This window comes from Bufo gargarizans, chromosome 3 (assembly GCF_014858855.1).
Source record: "Bufo gargarizans isolate SCDJY-AF-19 chromosome 3, ASM1485885v1, whole genome shotgun sequence".
In the NCBI taxonomy this organism is placed as follows: Eukaryota; Metazoa; Chordata; class Amphibia; order Anura; family Bufonidae; genus Bufo; species Bufo gargarizans.
Genome location: NC_058082.1, coordinates 221,764,540 through 221,787,483, shown reverse-complemented (window position 1 = coordinate 221,787,483; position 22,944 = coordinate 221,764,540). Strand labels below are relative to the sequence as shown.

At 41.2% G+C, this 22,944-nt stretch overlaps 1 protein-coding gene across 1 annotated transcript in view; it reads left to right on the top strand.

Annotated features, from left to right (window-relative positions):
- The window catches only part of MYO16 (myosin XVI), a 482,244-nt gene that overhangs the window by 124,189 nt on the left and 335,111 nt on the right, over positions 1–22,944 (top strand). Inside the window, exons 16-17 of the mRNA XM_044285559.1 lie at positions 13,070–13,172; positions 21,641–21,758. Of these exons, the coding sequence (XP_044141494.1) occupies positions 13,070–13,172; positions 21,641–21,758 (221 nt within the window). The remainder of the gene's footprint in view (positions 1–13,069; positions 13,173–21,640; positions 21,759–22,944) is intronic.

Genomic DNA, 22,944 nt, shown 5'->3' with positions numbered 1-22,944 from the left:
CCACTATTCTGCATCTCCATGTGGTTTTGGATATATATACCATGTATACTGTATGTTTTTTTTAACTACATGTTATTCAACAAACATGTGTTTTCTTAATGAATTCTGTAAGCATTGTGACAATTTTTGGTTTATCAATGTTTCCTATTGTAGCGGATTGTGTTTGGCTACTATCCACCATCCTTAATCTTGGCTGTCTACAACGTTTATTGTTGCAATATTATGTTCAATTCCCTATGGTTTGTTACTTGTAAGACAAAAAGTAATCAGTGACCTGCTGAGCATTCGTCTGGTTGTTCGGTAGAAACACAATGGTTACAATGTATGTTTCAACTGTACTGTTGATTGGATTACTTCTCAGGCTGTAACCAGTTTGTGATTGAAGAATGTATAATTTTCCTTGAATGGGAGACACTCACAGAAAATTATACATTCTTCAATCACAAACTGGTTACATTCCACACATCCCCTCCACTCAGCCTGAAAAGTAATCCAATCAACAATACAGTTGAAACATACATTGTAGCCATTGTGTTTCTACCGAACAACCAGACGAATGCTCAGCAGGTCACTGATTACTTTTGGAAAAATTTTGTCAATAGAAGTAATAATTCTGCATTCGTTTTTATGTTTGTTTTTTTTTTTTGTTTTTTTTACTATTTTGGAGTATTATGACTTTTTGATCATTTTTTTATTTAATTTTTTTTTAGGAGGTGATGCAAACATTTAGTTTTTCTGTTACATCATTCACTATACAGGATAAATGCGTTTATATTTTATTAGTATTGGCTTGGACCTTCTGCTGTAGAAAGTCAGGACAAGCAGTAAAGAGTCAAAATTCAGGAAACAGGCAGGAGTTGATACATGGGCAAATTAAAGCGAACAGAACACCTTTGCAGGAACTAGTGAACTGAAACTTATTTCTTAGGCACCCTGGTTTCTGCATGCAGTGTTGGAAGCCAAAATTAGGAATGGATTGTAAAAGGATAGAAGCTATAAATGGTTTACAAGACTGCATGCAGAAACCTGACCTTGTGTCCATACCCTAAGGGAACTATATTATGAGCCATCTTATAAGATCCCATTACCATTTTCTAAATAATGATCTTGACTGTTCAGTTAATCCATCCTAGTACAGAACTAACTTTGCTCATTGGCTATGATGCTGTGAATGCCATCCAAACTATTGGTCTAGTGTCTTGTGCTCAGAGTATTATTTGAGTATGTAACGGTAGACCCAAGGTCAGGCTAAAACTTCCAGCATCATAGATCACTATGATGCAGGGAGTTTGGCTCAGGTGTGCCATGGTCAGTCTTTAAAATGCAGTCGTCACTCGGACTGTGCTTCACCACACAAGACCATGTGAAAGCAGTATAAGTATTTTTATACAGTTTTTTTTCTTTTGGTGGTAAGACTGGCATGCATTTTTAGACAGCTTTCTTCACTGCTTTAGTTTGCAGTTTCTTTATGCTTTTCTTATTGTAAAATCACATACAAGTCTTTATTCTGGCATTTTTCAACTCCGATAGACATGCCTGAAAAAATGCCATTCTACATTTTGTCATAAAATGCACAAAACGCTAAAAACGAACAAACTACATGGAAAAAAATGATTTGCATCCAAAATCATAATTCCTGAGACTTTAAAATAACATCTGGATATATGTAAGAATATGAAAAAAACAAAACAATAAAATGGCAAAAAAAGACTAAAATTTGTGAAATGAGCCTTTAGAGGCTTGTATATGTGATAAATGTCACAGTATTTGTGCAGTGTGACTAAATACCACGAGGCAAAACATTGTGCATTTTACTTTAAATTGCCAAAGATTTGCAATGTTGGTTTTGCCCATATGGCTTCTACAGGTGGAACACGTTCTTTCAATTTGTTTGACCAGTAGAAGCCGTGCTGCATTAATTCCCGTAACAAAACTGTGTAAATTTGCTGTAAAATTCACACAGTTTTGCTGTGCAGTAATTGACCGCACTGCACAAATACAGAGCCACGAGGCACACCTGAAGAACCCATAGTTTCGATGCACACATAAATGTGACACTTTTTTTTCCATTAAAAAAGACATAAAATATTTAGTTTAGTTTTTAGTAACATTTCTTTTGGAATTTTTACAAACAGTGGGGGAAATGTATCAAAGTGGTGTAAAGCAGAACTGACTTAGTAGCCTATAGCAGATTCTACCTTTCATTTTTCACAGCTCTTTGGGAAAATGAAAGGTGGAATCGGATTGGTTGCTATGGGCAACTAAGCCAGTTCTACTTTAGACCAGTTTGATAAATATCCCCCAATGTTCTTGCCACTAGCATTTTCTTGGTGGTACTTTTCCTCCATAGAAAAGGTGTCAAAATGCTGAGAAAACACCAAGAGGTCCATCCAGCGTGGTACATTTTTTAAATGAAGCCAGAATGAGAAAAAAACACCATCTAATAATCAAAAGATCCAGGATTAAAAAATGCTTGTGTGTCCTGCATTTGCTAATTCCCATAGACTTTCGGTTAGAATCTGGAGCTGGTGCTTTTTCTGCCAAAAACCCTCAATAAAATGCAAAGATAAAAATGACACTAAAATTGGCAAAATGAAAAAAACACGAGCAAAAACTATGTGTATGTACTCTTACAACAAAGTCCAAAGGGATGACACGGAATAGCATCCAAGTAGTTAAAGCGACCCTCTGGTTCAATAAAAATAAAAAATCACATTAAGGCCTCCTGCACACAAACGTTGCTTCCCGTTGCTGTATTGCGGACTGCATTTGCGGATCTGCAATACACGGGCTCCATTCTGTGGCCATTCCGCATCACGGATGCAGACCCATTCACTTCAATGGATCCGCAAATCCGAAATGATGCGGAACGGAAGCATGGAACGGAACCCTATGGGAGCACTATGGAATGCTTCCGTGATGTTTCGTCCCGTACTTCCTTTTCTCAAAAAGATAGAACATGTCCGGATCGTAGACCCATTAAAGTGAATGCGTCCGCAATCCACTGTGGCTGCCCCACGGACGGTGTTCGTGCATTGCGGCCCACATTTTGCGGGCCGCAGCATGACCACGGTGTGCAAATGTTCATGTGCAGGAGGCCTAAGGCCTCATTTACAAGTCTGTGTCCATGATGAAATCCAAGATGAAGATTTCTGTGAAGAATCCGTGTTTGGTCCGTGTGTCAGTTTTTTAGCTCTGTGTGTCATCCGTGTTCTATAGACACTGCACAGTTGAAAATGTATTTTCAAAGCATCTCCTCTTAATTGTCCTTCAAACATGGATAAAACACGGATGGCATCCGTGTTGCGACCCAAAGACTATTATGGGTCTGAAAGATCTGTAAAAACAGACAAAATAGGGCATGCTTACGTGCTAAACCACAGACCGTGCTAAAATATTGATGTGTGAGAACACACAAAAATTTATGGGTACGTGTTCTGTACTTGGAGAACATGGACAGCATACTTCCGTGAATCACAGGCATGTGAACGAGGCCTAACTGGGGAGCGAACAGAACACTTATATGGTAGATCTCCTTTTCATATTTGTTGTTGCAGATCCACACATTTTTAGGCTCCTCCTCTGTCATCCAAAGTGGTCGCAAAGCTTCTCAGACTGATCTGAGGCATACTGTGCATCGGTAGCCTATGATCGTTTCTACTTGTCCATTCCTGCTGTTGGATTGGCTCAGGAGAAGAAGTGCAATCATCTTGGATGACAGAAGAGGGACCTGAGAATTGTCCTATTTGCAGCTAAAGAGATTAATAGGACGTTACCATGTAAGTGTTGAATTTTCTTTTTCTTGAGCCAGAGGGTCGCTTTAACTGGCAATCAGCTGTATCGTCCATGTTTGATGAGAAAATGCCATCAGTTTGCATATCTTGTGATTTTTGCCGATGAGAAGCACCTTGTTTTTTCTGACTGAGTTTGTGTTTTCACATCAAACACTTTTAACTAAAAGGCAGGACTGCGTGCTCTGCTGTCTATTGTGCTGCTGGCCTTTCGTAATAACATGACAAATGTGAAGACTAAACAAAAAGGATAGCTCTGCAGCCTGAAACCTATGATTTTCCTTATTTAGCAAGGCATACAATTAGCGTAGCACTCTCCTAACATGGATTCTATTTCTGCGCAGAAATGTACGGCTATGTAAACAACACATGTCACATGTACAAAAGACAAACATTGCTATTCAAGCATCATTTTTAGAGCACATCTCAGTGTGTTGCAGGGCCATTTTCTATCTTGGAAATAGGTTAATAGAAGCTGTAAGTGCAAAAATCATTTCAAAGTAACAAGCCCTTTTTACTGGTTTACCAATGGCCTTTATAAAGTTAGCTTTGAAGGATGTAAAAAAAAAAAAGCAAATATATCCGTACAAAAGTATTGAGGAACAAGTCGCTGCAGTAACACAAAAAATTGTGTTTGAATGTCTTTGATATTTGGCTTTTGGGTGGAATTTATGGAAAAGGTAAAAAGTTCACACTACATTGATCATGAAAGTAGGGCATTTAAGTGGATGCAAGCAATAGTAATTTTCTCATCTCATCCAATTTATTCAAACAAAAGCCAACAACAGCCCCGCAAAAAAAAAAATGATGTCTCAAAAACTTGCCATGTGGCCTTGACCATCAATTACAGCTTGACAACGATGACTCATGCAGTTCACAAGTCAACTTAAAGGGAACCTGTCACTGGAATTTAGGGTATAGAGCTGAGGACATTGGTTGCTAGATGGCCGCTAGCACATCCACAATACCCAGTCCCCATAGCTCTGTGTGCCTTTATTGTAGAAAAAACCCGATTTGTTACATATGCAAATTAACCTGAGAGGAGTCCTGTCCCTGACTCATCTCACATACAGGACTCATCTCAGGTTAATTTGCATATGTATCAAATCGGGTTTTTTCCACAATAAAAGCACACAGAGCTATGGGGACTGGCTATTTCGGATGTGCTAGCGGCCATCTAGCAACCCATGTCCTCAGCTCTATACACAAAATCCCGTTGACAGGTTCCCTTTAAGCCTCATGCAGACATCCATGGAACACGGTCCATCAGATACAGGACTGGCATTGCAGGAGCACACGGCGCCATAGCAACCAATGGCGCCGTGCGCTCCTGCAATGCCAGTCCGGTATCTCACAGACCGTGTTCCATGGACATCTGCATAAGGCTTCATTGTCTGCTGAGGCATGCCATCCCAGTCTTCTTGAAGGGAGGCCCTCAGGACATTGAGGTTCTGGAGTACAGAGTAATGAGCTTCTTCACGGTGACTCAGCTGATTCCATATGTTTTCAATGGGATTCAGGTCTGGAGAAAGTGCAGGCCACTCTATTTGAGGTACCCCAGACTTCAGCAGCCATCCCCTAATGATGTGACCTTGATGAGCTGGCACATTGTCATCAATGAAGTTGAAATTAGACCTGTGTTGTTCATGCAGAGGCCAAATGACTGGATTAATGATGTTATTCAAGTAGTATGGACTTGTCACTGTAGCATTCACAAAGTGTAGGACAATTCTGTATTGACTAGACACACCTGCCCACACTGTTGCACCACCACTACCAAAGGCTTACCCGGTGACAACAGTGGCTGATGCATAGCTCTCTCCTTGACATCTCCAACATTGTTGGCGGCCATCATTTCTGCTCAGCGTGAATCGACTTTCATCAGTAAACAGCATGCTGTTTCATCAGTCGCCAGATGCTGTGGCACATGTGTTCCATGCTAGAATGCATGCCGATATCTTGAATGGGTATAATCTAATCCCCTATTAATATATGGACCTGGGGAAAGCATCTGACTTATTAGTGCAGGCATATAAAACAGCACTAGTATTGTGATATCATTTGAATGTGTTGTTTTTTTTTGTCGAATTGGATGTATATTTCTAATAAGGAGGCTCATATGGGGAGGTATAAAATAAGCATGATGTATTTGAGTATACTGTGCTTTCGTGTCGCCAGATGTCCGTTTTTAGGCCAGACAGTCCAGATTTCAGACTACTTGTCCTCTGTCTGGCACAGGGTCTGGAAAGACGCAAAGGGATGTCTTTTTTACCAGCTCTCACTCAGACAGCAGCACTGTGCTGTCTGAGCGTGAGCTGCAGGAGTAAAGTTATCTACCCTCCCACCCATGCAGATAACCTGAAGTTAATTTTGTCTTAAAGTCCCGTCAGCTGTGAACTGGGAGGGGGCATGGCCTAACCGGGGCGGGGGAAAAGCTGGGGGCAGGGTTATAAAGTCCATCTTTTGAGGCTGGTATGAGTGGCCACCCTACTGTGCTTCCACATGACTTACAGCACCAGTATCATGTGTGTCATTGTGCACTGAAGTGACCAGATTTTAATATCCAATTTTTGGACTTTGCCTTATGGTCTCCTGAAGAATTGGCTTAATTGTGGGGTAAACGCATCTGGACAACCAAAAGGACTTATAGGGAGGTAATAAGGACAACTGAGGGTCTGTACCGAACATTACGGTGTCCTGGTCCCGGACCCAAACACGAACTATTCAGTCTGAGGGTGACCTGTAAGCATTTTTGGTCAGTGCAATCCAACACCTTTGCACCAGTGACATGGAAATTCAATAGTTCATCCGTCTGTTAATAGTGTTGATCGCGAATATTCTAATCGCAAATAATTATCGCGAATATCGGCACTTCGAGAATTTGTGAAAATCTAGAATATAGTGCTATATATCTGTAATCACAAATTTTCTAGCTTGTTTTTCATTAGTACTATTGCTTCTTGCTTGTGGGCCAATGAGAAGGCTGCAATATCTTTGTCAGAGCTTAGCCACATCCCTAGCAACCAATAGGAAAGTTGCCTACCCCTTACTATATAGGAAACTCCCTAGCAGCCATTTTCTGCTGTTTTTTGCAGTTCTGAGAGAGAGAGCAGTGTCCTTGCTGTGCTCGGTGCTTTGCAGACTCATCTGGATCTTTATTTATTGATATTAGATAGTTAGTTAGCTCATATATATATATATATATATATATATATATATAATAGAGATAGTCAGTGTAGGTTAGATAGTAATATAGTGTAGCAGGCTGTTAGGTAGTATGATAGGATTTACTGTTTGCAAAAGTCCAAAATGTTACATTTCCAGCTCACCTTTTTACAAATGCTCCACGTGCATGGAATAAATAGGTAGTCCATATAGCATGTGAGAAGAAAGGTTTCCAATACTGTGATACTTTAGTAGTTGACGCGTTTCAGACCAGTGTCCTTAGTCGACGACATAGTGCTGTGATGTCACAACAATACTTAGTGCCCCAATCAGTAATATCTACTTAGACCTGATGAAATGTGAAGTTGCACGTATTGCGCAAAATAAATGCGCATAATTAGTGCCGATTTGCGCAATTGCTAAAATAATGACTGGAGATCACAAATTCTAGAAATCGAGAATTTATTGCGAATATTTTGCGAAAAATTAGCAAAATATTGCGAAAACAAATATTGCCTATGCCGCTCATCACTATCTGTTAATTGCATTGCTGACACATACATATTTTTTGATCCGCAAAAGACGTTCCTTGCCATTGTCATACAGGAATACAAAAGTTCATCTGTCAGCCTATTTGCTGGACGACCATAAAAAAATGAGGAGAGCCTCAAATAAGGGACATGGCAGTGGACATGCTGCTGCTGGTGTTAGTGTTGTTGGAGCTCCTGCTGCAGCGAAAGGACATTGTCGATCTGCGACAGCAATGAACCCAAATAAAACACCTTCCTCTGGTACACGCAACAGTTTTTACCCAGGACATACAAGCACCAAACTGTCTCGTCATGGCCCTTAGCAACCTGACACAGAATTGACAAGACACATGAGAAAAAAAAAACAGAAACAGTGCTGGCTTCCTCCCCTGCGTCTTCGACCACCACGTCCTTCTCCTCCTCCACTCGGACCTCCACCATCTGGCTCAAGATTATTATGTCTTATATTGGAAGAGTAGAGTAATATGCAGGCCATACCCCCAAAAATGACTAAATTGACAAATACATTTAAAAAAACAAAACAGAAAGAGTGTTGGCTTCCTCCCCTGCCTTCGCTACCTCTTCCACCTACACCACCACATCCACAGCCTCCTCAACTTCCTACTCTACTTGGACCTCCGCTTCCTGGTTCAAGATTGTTATATTTTTTTATGTATTTTATGTTATTTTAAGTCATTTCCCTATACAAATTTGTTTGCAGGGCAATTGTACTGCTCTTACCCCCATTTTGGATCATTTTGCAAGCCTCTAGCCCTTTCTATGACTTTTTTAGAGCCTTTTTTTAAGCCCCAAAGTTCGGGTCCTCGTTGGCTTCAATGGGGTTCGGGGTCAAGTTTGGTACCCGAATCTGAACATTCACCGGTCCGCTCATCACTAGTAAAGTTGTCCTCCTTTTGTTAGAGTATATCAAAATACAACATAATACAACGGTTTCTCCAGGATTACACCTAAGAAGTTTCCATGCTACTATATTTGGGTATGAATGAAAATGGAAAAAAGAGCTATGCCTGTTTTATCAACTAATATTGGAGTCTTACTGCTGGCACACTTCCTAATTCACCTGCTCAGTTTGGCAGTCTAAATACTTATTCTAATTTAGAGGGCTCCTAATTCTTATATGTATTTAGAAAATGAGACTGCCAGCTCTGCTGCTGTAACACACATCTCTGAAAGTATATTAGCTAACAGTCAATGTTGTACATGAAACAAAATCACCTTGTAATTCCACAACTTTCCTTATGTCTAGAATTAACTGTGCAAGTTATGTTGCCAGCAGAGCAGGGATCTTTCCAAATAGGTGAACCATTTCAACCAGAGTACCAGGAATGAATCACATACAGTTTTAAATATCTACGTTAAGATTCATGAAAAGATGATCCACAGAGGAATGCATCTTTTTTACTTTTATTGTGCAGAATCACATGCTTTTAGCATAATTTAGCATTTAAAAAAGTCGAGAAATGGTTGCATTAGTAAAAGGTTCTGTATCTTCTAGTGTTTAATGTGCCAAAAGAACAAATGTTGACAGTAATGCACCGAAGCAGATGGCCACAAATTTAGCGGAAAATAGTTAATAATTAGTACTACTGTCAGTTAACCTGAGAAGACTACTGAAAGCAAATATAAACTGCTGACATTGTGTATGTCATGTTCAGACTTTGTTCATACTGAGATGCCAGAGATATGTTTTTAACATCTCCCAGACAGAACAACATTGTATCATTCGAAATATATAAACTTCATCATGTGATAATCTTTTTTCACTAGTGACTACTGCTCCAATTAAGACTCATATACCAGTGTGTTTATGCCAATTTGTTGTTAAAATATGTCCTTTTTAAAGGGACTGTTTGTTGGACTGCTAACCTTTGTCTCCCAGGAAGTGTAGTTTAAAGGGGTTATCCAATATCATAAACTGCCCCCCCATGTGCCGATGAAAACATCTGGTGTCGGGGGTAAGCAGCCAATTGGGCAGGTGGGGAAGAGCCTTTCCAGCGTCACCCGCGATGCTAGGGAGGCTCGTCCCATACCTGCCTGCCATTGGCTGCGCCACCTCCCACCCCCCACACACCTGACAAAGGATGTTTTCATTGGCGCATGGGGAGAAGCAGCAGCGGCGGTGCAGGGACCAGGAGTGGTGCAGGTCGCGGGGAGTGGGGTAAGAATATTCCCTGTGAGGGGCCAGGCACATGGTGGGGGGAAGTTTATGATATTGATGATATTGTATAACCCCTTTAAGGTAAATGACTAAACTGGAGTGACGAGAAATAATTCAACATGATGGCGCATGTCTATGTGTGTTGATAGCAGATGTAAATAGGTATTCTGCCTGCCAGAGAGTTCAATATGCACTTTTAAATACATTTGAGAATTTCTAAAAATTCTGTTTGGCCCCTTTGCCAAAGTTAGCCAAGAAATTTGATTTTTTCGGAATTAATTTGCCAAGAGTCGCTATAGATCAGGTGTACCAGGCCACTCTGACTTAGGGTACAGCCACAGGGAGCGCTGAGTCCATGCCGTGAAGAACCACACAGTATTATTCTGACATTTCACATTTTTTAACCACTTCACATCTGGGCTATTTCCTCGTTCCTGACAGAGCCATTTTTTGCAAATCTGACAAGTGTCACTTTATGTGGTAATAACTTTAAAACGATTTTACTTATCAATGCCATTCTGAGATTGTTTTTTTCGTCACATATTGTACTTCATGATAGTGGTAAAATTGAGTCAAAAATGTCATGTTTAATTATGGAAAATACCAAATTTACCAAAATTTTTTAGAAATTCACAAATTTCCAAATTTCTATTTCTATATTTTTATAATAGATATTTATTTTTTGGGGACGTTAAAAGGCTTAGAAGTTTAGAAGCAAATCTTGAAATTTTCTGAAAACTTCCAAAACCCACTTTTTAAGGACCAGTTCAGGTCTGAAGTCATTTTGTGAGGCTTACATAATAGAAACCACCCAAAATGACTCTATTTTAGAAACTACACCCCTCAAGGTATTCAAAACTGATTTTACAAACGCTGTTAACCCTTTATCTGTTGCACTAGAATTAATGGAAAATGGAGATTAAATTTCAGAATTTCACTTTTTTGGCAGATTTTCCATTCTAATCATTTTTTTCCCGCTAAAAAAATCAAGGGTTAACAGCCAAACAAAACTCAATATTTATTGCCCTGATTCTGTAGTTTACAGAAACATCCCATATGTGGTTGTAAACTGCTGTATGGTCACACGGCAGGGTGCAGAAGGAAAGGAACGCCATATGGTTTTTGGAAGGCAGATTTTGTTGGACTGGTTTTTTGACACCATGTCCTATTTGAAGCCCCCCCCCCCTTATGCAACCCTAGAGTAGAAACGCCCCAAAAGTGACCCATTTTGGAAAATACATCCTTGAAGGTATTCAAAGCTGATTTTGAAAACTTTGGTAATCCTTTAGGTGTTCCACAAGAATTAATGGAAAATGGAGATGACATTTCAGAATTTCACTTTTTTGGCAAATTTTCCAATTTTATCAATTTTTCTAGTAACAAAGCAAGAGTTAGCAGCCAAACAAAACTCAATATGTATTGCCCTAATTCTGTAGTTTACAGAAACACCCCATATGTGGTCATAAACTGCTGTACTGGCACACGGCAGGGAGCAGAAGAAAAGGAGCGCCAAGTGGTTTTTGGAAAGCAGATTTTGCTGGACAGATTTTGCTGTCACATTTGAGTAGAAACTCCAAAAAAGTTACCCCATTTTGAAAACTACGGGATAAAGTGGCAGTTTTGTTGGTACTATTTTAGGGTACATATGATTTTTGCTTACTCTATATTACACTTTTTGTGAAGCAAGGTAACAAAAAATGGCACCTATTTTATTTTTTGGTTTTTACAACATTCATCTGACAGGTTAGATTATGAGATATTTTTATACAGCAGGTTCTTATGGATGCGGCGATACCTAATATCTATGCTTTTACACAATAATATCATTTTTGAAACAAAAAACCCCAAAAAATCCTTTTAGTGTCTCCATAGTCTGAGAGCCATCGTTTTTTTTTTTTTTCTGTGCGATTGTCTTAGGTAGTTTCTAATTTTTTGCGAGATGAGATGACTGTTTGATTGGCACTATATTGGGGGTACATATGAACACTTGTTATTACACTTTTTGTGGTGTAAGGTGACAAAAAATTGCTTTTTTGTGGCACTGTTACTATATTTTTTTATGGCATTCACCTGAGGGGTTGGGTCATGTGATATTTTAATATAGCTGGTTGTTACGGACGCAGTGATACCTAATATGTCAACTTTTTTATTTATTTCACTTCAACACAATAATAGCACTTTTGAAACAAAAAATTATGTTTTAATGTCTCCATGAGAGCTATAGTTTATTTATTTTTTAGCTATTTTCTTATGTAGGGACTCATTTTTTGTGGAATAAGGTGCCTGTTTTATTGGTACCATTTTGTGGGATATAAGCCTTTTTGATCACTTGGTGTAAGGTGACAAAAGTGGCGTTTTTTTTTTACACAGTTTTTTTTTTACACAGTTTTTTTTTATGGTGTTTATCGGACAGGGTGGATATTTATAGAGCCGGCCATCATGGACGCAGCAATACCAAACATGTCTATTTTATTTTTTTTTTTCTATTTTTTCTATTTTTTTTATTACTTAATTGGGGATTTTTTTTTTTCATGTGAAAACTTTTTTTTTTTATAAAACACTTTATTTTTTTATTTTTTTTTATTTTACACTTTGTGTCCCCCATAAGGTCATACAAGACCTCTGGGGGATATTTAACTTCACTTATTTTTTCCCCCCAATTGATTTTTCCTGTAACTGGGGCTGACATACACCCCCCAGAGAGGCTGTACAGCATTATACTACGCTGTACAACCTTAGTGTAGGGCTGATCGAGGTCTGTAGAAGACTCAACAGCTCCTGCACTCTCCCGGCCCCAGCGGTCACATGACCACAGGTCGGGACAGGAAGCGCATAGCGGTGAGCGCTGTGTATGCAGAGATCTAGAAGGCAAGGACACCTGGAAACCCACTCTGCAGATGCACGATTAGCGTGCAGCTGCGATCTCTGAAATGACGTTCCAGAACGTCCATTCAGAGTTAAACATTCACCCATAGGATGTTTATATCCTATGGGCAGATGTGAGGTGGTTAAATATAGTAGTGATCCTAACTGACATAAGAGATGGTATTTGTTTTAAGGTGGTCTAGGACTAAAAGTCAGGAATTGTGAAATTTCTCAAACTGGTGTAAAATAGAAGTGGCTTAGCTGCCCATAGCAACCAAACAGATTACTCCTTTCATTTTCCAAAGGGGCTGTCCAAAATGAAAGGTGGAATCTGATTGGTTGTTATGGGCAACTAAGCAAGTTCTACTTTACATCAGTTTAATAAATGACCCTGAGTTTGAATGGATGTGGCTAAGATCTAGGTAAACGTATGACTTATATATAGATCTGAGACCAGGCACATCTATATTTGTTACTGTCAATGTCATATATAAAATATATTCAATGCTAAAGTTATTCTTTATCTGTTTTCCCCACAGGTATCTTAATCAGACAGTGCCAGCAGAGATATTAAGCACACAAAACAGAGAGAAAGTAGCTAACGTCAAGCAAGCACTGAATGCTCTGGGATTTAACAGCCTTGTAAGTTGTTCTGAACTGGAAATTGCATGAACTGACTTTAATAATTTAATGTTTCATTGTTAATCAGAAGTCTACTCTGATTAAAAAGTGATAGCAGCAATACGATAACTATAAGGAGTACATAAATATAGGTTAAAATTGTACTTAATCCAGGGAAGCCCATAGGTTGTTGTCCAGGTGTCCATTTTATACTGGCAATAGGGCCCTTTAGACCCTAGGACAAATTTGAAGCTTAAAGGGAGTATATCAAGTAAACTTAACTAATATAATTACTAGCAATGGGCAACAATAGGGTTGTGACTTTTTTTTTAGCTATTTTCTTATGTAGAGACTCATTTTTTGCTGAATGAGGTGAACTAGAGGTGAGCGAGTTTTTAAAAAATTCTATTCGGCCAATTTTCTTAAAAAATTTAGTTCGATCCAAATTTATTTGTGGCGAATCACTTTAAAAACAGCTATTTCCTGGCTGCAGAGAGCCTTTATAGTGGCGTAGAACATGGTGCCTTGCAGTATCACGCATAGGGAGTCTGCTGTGGTAGTGAAATAATACAGTGAGTCAGTATTACATGTAGATGACAGCGTCGCTCTTAGAATCACTGCACACTTCACTTACTGTATTTGTGCAGTCATGGGGCCCAAAACAGACCAAATAACTCAAGTTTGAACTCAGTCTTACAGGACGATGTTAGTGTCAAGAAGAAGCACACTTATTTTAAACAGTAGTCAGCTGATTTCACATAGATGTCTACAGAACCTGTTCTATTAAACGCTTATAGAAGTAGAGCCCCCCCGACGAAGAGCAGTAAGTTTATGTTGACGTCACTGATTATTTTGCCCTTCCTCTGATCTGTCAGAACAATAACCCCAAAATACGGATCCTGTTTGTTGAGCATCTGCCTTCATTCGCTCTGAATTTGGTCAGCAATCCATCAGTATTGCTAATGCCAAAAAAACAACTGGAGTGGATCCAAAACAGAGATGACACGTGAATGGAATATTTGCATGTCTTCTGTGTTTTGTACCCACTCCTGCTTTTGGCTACCAAATCACAAGCCAATTCTGGGGACCATTCAGGGCTTAAAGCTGTTACACAGACAGGATCCGTTGTGCGTCTCATTTTTCCTTCCTTCTGACAGATCAGAAGAAGATTCAAATAAATGATTATGTCAGCCAGGCTGAAAGGCAAAATAGTGGCTCAGTCATGAAGTGGGGAGGGTAGGAACAGCATGAGGAGGCCACAGAGTGGCACAATGACAGTGTGGAGGTTGCAGCAGCAGCATCAGAAGAAGGTCACAGAGTGGCACAATTATAGTATGGAGGTGGCGGCAGCATCAGGAGGCCACAGAGTGGCAAGGTGACATAGTGTGGAGGTGGCAGCAGCATGAGGAGACCAGAGAGTGGCAAGATGACATAGTGTGGAGCTGGAAGCAGCATGAGAAGACCACAGAGTGGCAAGTTGACATAGTGTGGAGGTGGCAACAGCATCAGGAGGTCACAGAGTTGCAATGTCACATAGTGTAGAGGTGGCAGCAGCGTAAGGAAACCACAGAGTGGCAAGGTGACAGAGTGCGGAGGTGGCAGCAGCATCAGGAGACCACAGCATGGCAAGGTGACATAATGTGAAGGTGGCAGCAGCATGAGGGGGCCACAGAGTGGTAAGGTGATGGAGTGTGGAGGTGGCAGCAGCATGAGGAGACCACAGAGTAGCAAGGTGACATAGTGTGGAGGTGGCAGCAGCATCAGGAGGCCACAGAGGGGCAAGGTGACATAGTGTGGAGGTGGAAGCAGCATGAGAAGACCACAGAGTGGCAAGTTGAGATAGTGTGGAGGTGGCAGCAGCATAAGGATACCACAGAGTGGCAATGTGACATAGTGTGGAGGTGGCAGCAGCATCAGGAGGCCACAGAATGGCAAGGTGACAAAGTGTGGAAGTGGAAGCAGGATCAGGAGACCACAGCATGGCAAGGTAACATAGTGTAAAGGTGGCAGCAGCATGAGGGGGCCACAGAGTGGCAAGGTGACATAGTGTGGAGGTGGCAACAGCATGAGGAGGCCACAGAGTGACCCGGTGACAGAATGTGGAGGTGGGTAGCTAAATAGTACCCGCTAACGATAGTGGGTGTAAGAAGGAGCACTTGGCATCAGATGTGTGGCATCAGGTGGGTGGAAGCATCAGAATAGTAGCTGAGGCAGGTAGCCAGAAGAAACCAGTATGTTTTTTCAAGGTTTGTTTGAGGCGGCATGGATGATCTAATCAGATACATCAGGCATTGGTGGGTGGAAATCCTGGTTGATCCACGCCTGATTCATCTTGACAAAGGTCAGTCACTCCACATTTTGGGCGGACAGGCGAGATCTCCTTGGGGTAACTATGGCCCCCGCCGCACTAAACACCCGCTCTGATGCCAAACTACTGGCTGGGCAGGGCAAACTTTGCTATTTGCGGCCACAAATCCAGTTTGGCTGCCCAGTAGTCCTGCAAATCTTCAATGTGGGTTGGCAGAGTGCTGTCCAAGTATGACACCACCTGCTGGTTCAGGTCCTGCTCCAGGTCTACCTGCTGCTAGTCATTAGTTTCTTCTCTATGCGGGTGAATAAAGCTACTCATCAACGACTGTAGACTCAGGCTGCTGTTGTTGGAGCTGGTACTGCTCCTGCCACCCCACCTCTCCCCAGCAGCCATGCCAGTGGACCGTGAGCGCAGAGGGCACCCCCGGACTGGCCTGCCAGAGGATGGATGATGGCGCAGATAGGCAGCGGCCAACTGACTACACAGGATGTCTCTGTAGTAGTTCAGTTTGTCTTCCCTCTCAGCGGATGTAAAAAAGGACCCTATTTTGGGCCGGTAGCGAGGGTCCAATAAGGTGGAGAGCCAGAAGTCATCCCTCTGCCGAATGATGACAATTTGGCTGTCACTACGCAAGCAATTGAGCATGCATAGGGCCATTTGTGCAAGTGACTCGTATGAACTCCCTGCCTCAATCCCCTCTGCATACTGCCACGGTGTGTCTAGGTTCTCTATCTTGTCTTCCTCATCGCCCTGTAGCTCCTCTGGCTGCTCCTGCTCCTCTCCTGTCGTTAGAAAAACAACCCATTTTGCTACACATTGCCTGTGCTCCATTGTACTCCTCCTCCTCCTCCTCCAGTTCAGCCCGCACAGGGCTCATGTGGCCGTGAGATCTAGGCGCCATGTCTCCTGTCCCCTGACCAGCCATAGTTACCACCATCTGTTCCAGGACGTGAAGCAATGGAATGACGTTGTTCATCCCGTAGTCCTGGTGACTGACAAATAACGTTGCGCCCTCAAAGGGCCTGAGCAAATGGCAGGTGTCGCGCATCAGCTGCTACTGGCTGACATCGAAGCTTAGCACTAGGATTCACTTGGATCATCAAGAAATCATTGATGGCTTTTCTGTTAGTATAGTCGGTCCAACATATGGAGGGTGGAATTCCAATGGGTGGAAATGTCGCATATCAGCCTATGTTGGGGGATGCCGTTCTTCCACTGCAGCTCAAGGAGGGTGTGCTTTGCGGTGTATCAGTGGCTGAAGTGCAAAGTGTCCTGGCCAATTTTAGGACGTCTTGCAGATGGGTGGAAGACTTCAGGAACCGCTTGACAACCAGATTTAAAACGTGCGCCACCATGCAGGGTGCATGGCTCAGCACTACTTGACGCAGCACCGACACCATGTTCTTCCCGTTGTCGGTCACCATGGTTCTAATTTTCAGTTGTCGGGGAGAAAGCCAGGATTCAATTTCTTGACGAAGGACATGGAGCAGTTCCTCCCCTGTGTGACTCCGCTCGACCAGGGAAACGAGGTGCAGAACAGTGTGTGACTTGTTCCTGCAGTGGAAGCTGAGGACTAATTGGAGGATGAGGAGGCAGAGGTAGACATTGTCGCTGGAACAACAGCGTGACAATGTGGAGGTGGAAGCAGAATTACCTGGCCAAGTTGCTGGTGTGGCTGTGCAGAAACTTCATTTACTCAGTGGGCCATAAAGGTATTGTCCCTGACCGTAGTTACAACTCTGCACGTCGGCGCTGCCGTGCACTTTGGCAGACACCGACAGGTGTGCAGGGATGGTACTGCCTTTTGACAAAGAAATGATGGCTTGGGACTCTCCACCTCGGCTTGGCATAAGTCATCATTCTCCAAAAGGTGCAGAGTCCACCACTTGGAAAGGGAGGGACTGCAGAACCAGCAACTTGGACAGGAGCACATCCAGCTTCCGCACCGTTGGATGAGCGCACGCACACTGTTGTCTCTTGGCAATTGCTTCGGTGATCGATTGCTGACGGAATGACTGACGATAAGTAGGAGGGTGAGCAGCAGGAACATCAGCACCAGCAGATGATGGGAAGGACATACAGCTTCCTTCGGCTGAGGTGGCGAAGTCTTGACTGCCTGAAACCGGGTGCGTGCCACTGGGTGATGCAGCGGTTGCTGCGGCAAACTGGACCACCACATTGGAGCCATGGTTCTCCAAGGCCACTTTATGGTGACGTTGCATATGTTGATTGACGCAGGGCCGTGGTGCCAACATTGACACCCTGGCCACTCTTCACCTTCTGCCCACAGATTCTACATGTGGCCATGTTCACCTCCTACGGCGGCTTAACAAAAAACTGCCACACTGCTGAGAAGGTGATTTTACCCACAACAGTCCGCACTGACTAACTGCTACCACCGCTGCCTCAGTGAACCCCTGCACCACTACTTTCCGGGCAGGTAGGCTGCTGCGAAGCAGGTGGTCTACCCTGTGCACGTTTTGCTCCCGACCTCCTACTGCCGCCAATCTGCTGACTCCTAGCCATGCTACCACCTTGCTGGCTCAGCCTTTACTTCACAGGCAAGCTGCCACCCTCTTCTCCTGATGATAATGAAGCCCCTTCTGCTCCCAGCTCCCAAATGTGATTGGCTTCCTCATCATCGAGTAGTGTCTGCATGTCACTGATGTCCTCCTTAACGGTCTCTGGGTTTGGAGCCTGACCGCTCGCAACACCACCTCCCATGCCACTCTCTTCATCACTACTTGCCCTCCTAGCGGAGTAAGCGGCAGAAGTCTCCTCCAGATCTTGGCTGGGCAGTGTCAGCTGACTGTCCTCTAGTACCTCGTCCTCGCTATATAGTGGAGCCGAGCCTACAGCATACAATACTTCTGTGGCTGAGGGAACAGCAAAGGATAGAGGCAGTTTGAGGACAGGAGAGGGCACATGGACTGCTCCCGGACCATGCCAGCAAAAGGTTGTGTCTGACGTACCACTGACTGTTAGCATGGGGTGTCTGATGTCACTTGGGATGAAGTGGATGACCGAGTTAACCAATCAAGAACCTCTGGGTTGCTGGTCAAGACACGACCGCTAGATGACAACGGGAGCTCAGGCCTCTCGCTTCGACTCCTGCTGCCATTTACTCTGCTGCAACCTCTGCCTGCATCAGAAAAATTTAGGCCTCTGCCGCTCCTCTGTGCGTAGCCTGGCACTTCTCTGTTTGACATACTTTAAGCTGAAATAAATACATTAAAAGCCAATTAAAACACCCCTAAAAGTGACAAATATATTTTTCATTCTGTACTGAAATAGGCCACTAAATGCTTTCACCCAAAAAACTGCAACAGTGAAATACGTATATATTCTTCTTTTTCTACTGAAATAGGCCACTAAACGCTTTCACCACAAATAACTGAAACAGTGAAATGCATATATATAATTTTTATACTGAAATGGGCCCCTAAACGCTTTCACCACAAATAACTGCAACAGTGAAATGCGTATATATTTTTATTTTTGTACTGAAATAGGCCACTAAACACTTTCACCACAAATAACTGCAACAGTGAAGTGCGTATATATTTTTCTTTCTGTACTGAAATAGACCACTAAACGCTTGCACCTCAAATAAATGCAACAGCGAAAAGCGTATATATTTTTCATTCTGTACTGAAATAGGCCACTAAATGCTTTGACCTCAAATAAATGAACTAGTGAAGTGCATATATATTTTTCTTTCTGTACTAAAATAGGTCACTAAACAATTTCAACACATATAACTGTAGAAGTGGACTGAGAATATATTTTTATTTTTGTACTGAAATAAGCCACTAAACGCTTTTTCACTAAAAATAACTGCAACAGTGAAGTGCATATATATATATATTTTTCTTTCTGTACTGAAATAGGCCACTAAACGTGTTTACCTCAAATAACTGCAACAGTGAAATGCGTATATATTTTTCTTTTTGTACTAAAATAGGTCACTAAACGATTTCAACACATATAACTGTAGAAGTGGACTGAGAATATATTTTTATTTTTGTACTGAAATAAGCCACTAAACGCTTTTTCACTAAAAATAACTGCAAACAGTGAAGTGCGTATATATTTTTCTTTCTGTACAGAAATAGGCCACTAAACGCTTTTAACATATAAAACTGCAGAAATGAACTGAGAATATATATTTATTTTAGGCCACTAAATGCTTTCACCCAAAAAAACTACAACAGTGAAGTGCGTATATATTTTTCTTTCTGTACTAAAATAGGCCACTAAATGCTTTCACCACTAATAACTGCAATAGTGAAATGTGTATATATTGTTCTTTTTGTACTGAAATAGAGCACTAAACGCTTTCACCACAAATAACTGCAACAGTCAAGTGAGTATATATTTTTCTTTCTGTACTGAAATAGGCCACTAAACGCTTTCACCCAAAAAACTGCAACAGTGAAGTGCGTATGGATTTTTCTTTCAGTACTGAAATAGGCCACTAAACGCTTTCACAAAAAAACTGCAACAGTGAAATGCATATATATGTTTCTTTTTGTACTGAAATAGGCCACTAAATGCTTTTTCCACAAATAACTACAACAGTGAACTGCATAAATATTTTTCTTTTAGCACTGAATTACTTCACTAAATGTACGTACTAAGTAAGTGCACCCCAAGTACAAATTGCTGGAATTATAGAGCTGTATAATGGCTATTTAGATCCCCAAATAATCTTCCCCTGCACTTGTAAATCGCTTTTCTAGCACTGTCCCTAGCACCTTCTCACATCTCTCCCTGCACTAAGATGATGTGAAATGATTCCTTCCTAGCCTTTCCCTGCACTTATAAATCGTTTTTAATGTATTTTTTTGTCAAAATGAGGTTTTTCCTATTTCTGTCCCTAGTGCCTTCTCACGTCTGTCCCTGCACTCCATGGAAAATTTCTGAATCCAAGATAGCCACCGTATTTATAGGGCTTTGATATCACAGGGCTGTCTGGCTGCTGATTTGGCTGCATGCATGGCATTATGAGTCATCCCGCCTTCGCACAGTTCCTTGCCCCATGTCCTCATACATGTAGCCGCCATTTTAGGAAAAATTGTGATTCGATATCATGAAGCGCAAGGAAATTCGCATTTGTTGCAAATCAAATTTTTCCTGAAATTATGATCTAATTCCACTTCGTCAGCTTTGATACACTCATCTCTATTCACCATCATTAGCTGTGACAGGCAGTGTAATATTTGAGAACATAATTTTGCATTGCCAAAAGTCGCCATGTAGCCCTAGTTAATGTAAATTGCAGTGGCATTCAATCCATACACATAATCCCAGCGTGGAATATACTTGACAGTATGTGATATGACATTTTTTAAGTAATGTATGGGTGTCCTGTACCTTGCACAGACTGGTGAAAGCATCCAAGCCTAGACACTTGGTAGAAGGAGATATCATTAATACACATTCCTTAAACACCCTCTTATTCTTAAATAAGAATGCTAAATAAAATTTAAAAAATGGTATCCACTGCAATATCCCAGCAAGTATTCACTCTTCCTACATACTGGTTTAATTTGCTTGCACATACCCTATGAGTACAAAAATTTTAATAAAAAGGAATGTTATATGTTGTGAAATAATCATGACTTCATCTGACAAAAAGATTGACGTAGGCAATGTCAGTGTTAAATATTAAATATAAGAAGTTGTGTTTAATTTATTTTCTAACCTGAGTAAATGCATGGTATGCTTTGAAGTTGCAGAATCTTTGGGGAACACATCAATGGAGAGACACATTTGTAAAATGAATTAATGAATATTTTGTAAAATATTTTAAGGGAAAGAGAGCCACAGGGAAGGGGGCTTATTTTTTAAACAGGCTCACAGAAGACTTTAGTGCAGCTCACTAGCTGGGGGGCAGCAATAGAAATACGTGAGATTGGAAACCTGGTCACTTGCTGAAAATCAACATGGAAATCTAGTTAAATAGTTGTCTAATTTGAACATTCTTGGTCACATTGAGAAGGATCAGGATGCTATAGCAGCCAGCTGAAGATAAATTGTGGCAGCAAAATTCAGATTTTGAGGAATTTGGATGAATGTATAGGCCTGTAGTATTGTATCCTGTTGCCAATATCCTAATAAACCATACTCATGCATTTGCTAGCCCTTTTGCTTTCTCTTTATTTATTACATTTAGGAAGTTGAAAATATTTTCATGATCCTCTCAGCCATTCTGCACATTGGGGATATTCGGTTTACAGCTCTGACTGATGCTGAAACAGCTTTTGTTTCCGACCTACAGCTTGTGGAACAAGGTGATTAATGTTATGTGATTTGTCCATAAGTATGTTGTAGCTTCACACAAATGTATACTTTAGGTCAACACTTATTGTTTCTTTAAAACCGCTGGAATTATTCCTCAGTAACTTTTGGATATATAAACTTAAAGCTTTGATATTGAAATAATTACATCTTGTGGCATCTTTCCCCTGCATATTGCACATAGTAGACATCAATCTAATTATTAGATTTCCCCCAGCCAACTAAAAATAATAAAAACCATCAAATTAATTATAACATTTTTTGTTGCTGTGATGCCATTTAAAAATATGGTTGCGGAATGAAAAGAGCATTGTCTAGCTGTGTAGCAAACTAGTAAATCAGTGCAGTGGCAAACAAAAGTTTGGGCAGCCCTGGAAAAATTACTGTTAGTTTGAACAGTTAAGCAAGTTGGAGATGAACTGATCGCCAAAAGGCATAAAGTTAAAGATCAAAAACACTTTTCAATATTTGAAGCATTATCAGTGTAATTTTTCAGTTTTGCACAATTTTAGAGTGGGAAAAAAAAGGAACGGGGTATTTTGCAAAAGTATGGGAACCCAAGGAGATTTGAGTGCTCAGATAACTTTGACTGAGGTCTCGGATCTTAAAGAGTAACTAAATATTTATATAAACTTTTAATATGATGTCCCTAATGCCCTTATAAAACTATAAATTTTCTATTTTTACTACACTTTTCCCTGCCTAAAGTTCACCATTCACTGTGTGCTTAAAACTCAGTTCTCCATACACTGCTGAAGCAGCGCTGTGAGTACGGGCAGAATAATTGCTGCTCCTGCTCATGCTTCCCTGGAGGATTACTAACTGTTGGCATAGAACATGTGCAACCTGTAGCCATGTACTATACCAGGATTAGCTGAGCGGAGCGGTCTCCAGCTTCTGCTTGCTCCACTACGCTAAGAGAACTTCATGTCAGCACTTATCTTAGTGGAGCAGGCAGAAGCAGGAGCCTGCTCCCCTCAGCTAATCCTGAGCTGTCAGCGATGTACGGAGAACTGAGTTTGATGTACGGAGAACTGAGTTTTAAGTGCATGGTGCGCTTTAGGTAAGTAAAAGTGTAGCAAAAATAAAACATTTATAAATTAATAAAGTATATTAGAGATAGTTTTATTAGGGCATTAGGGACAACATATTACACGTTTATATAAAAGTTTAGTTACT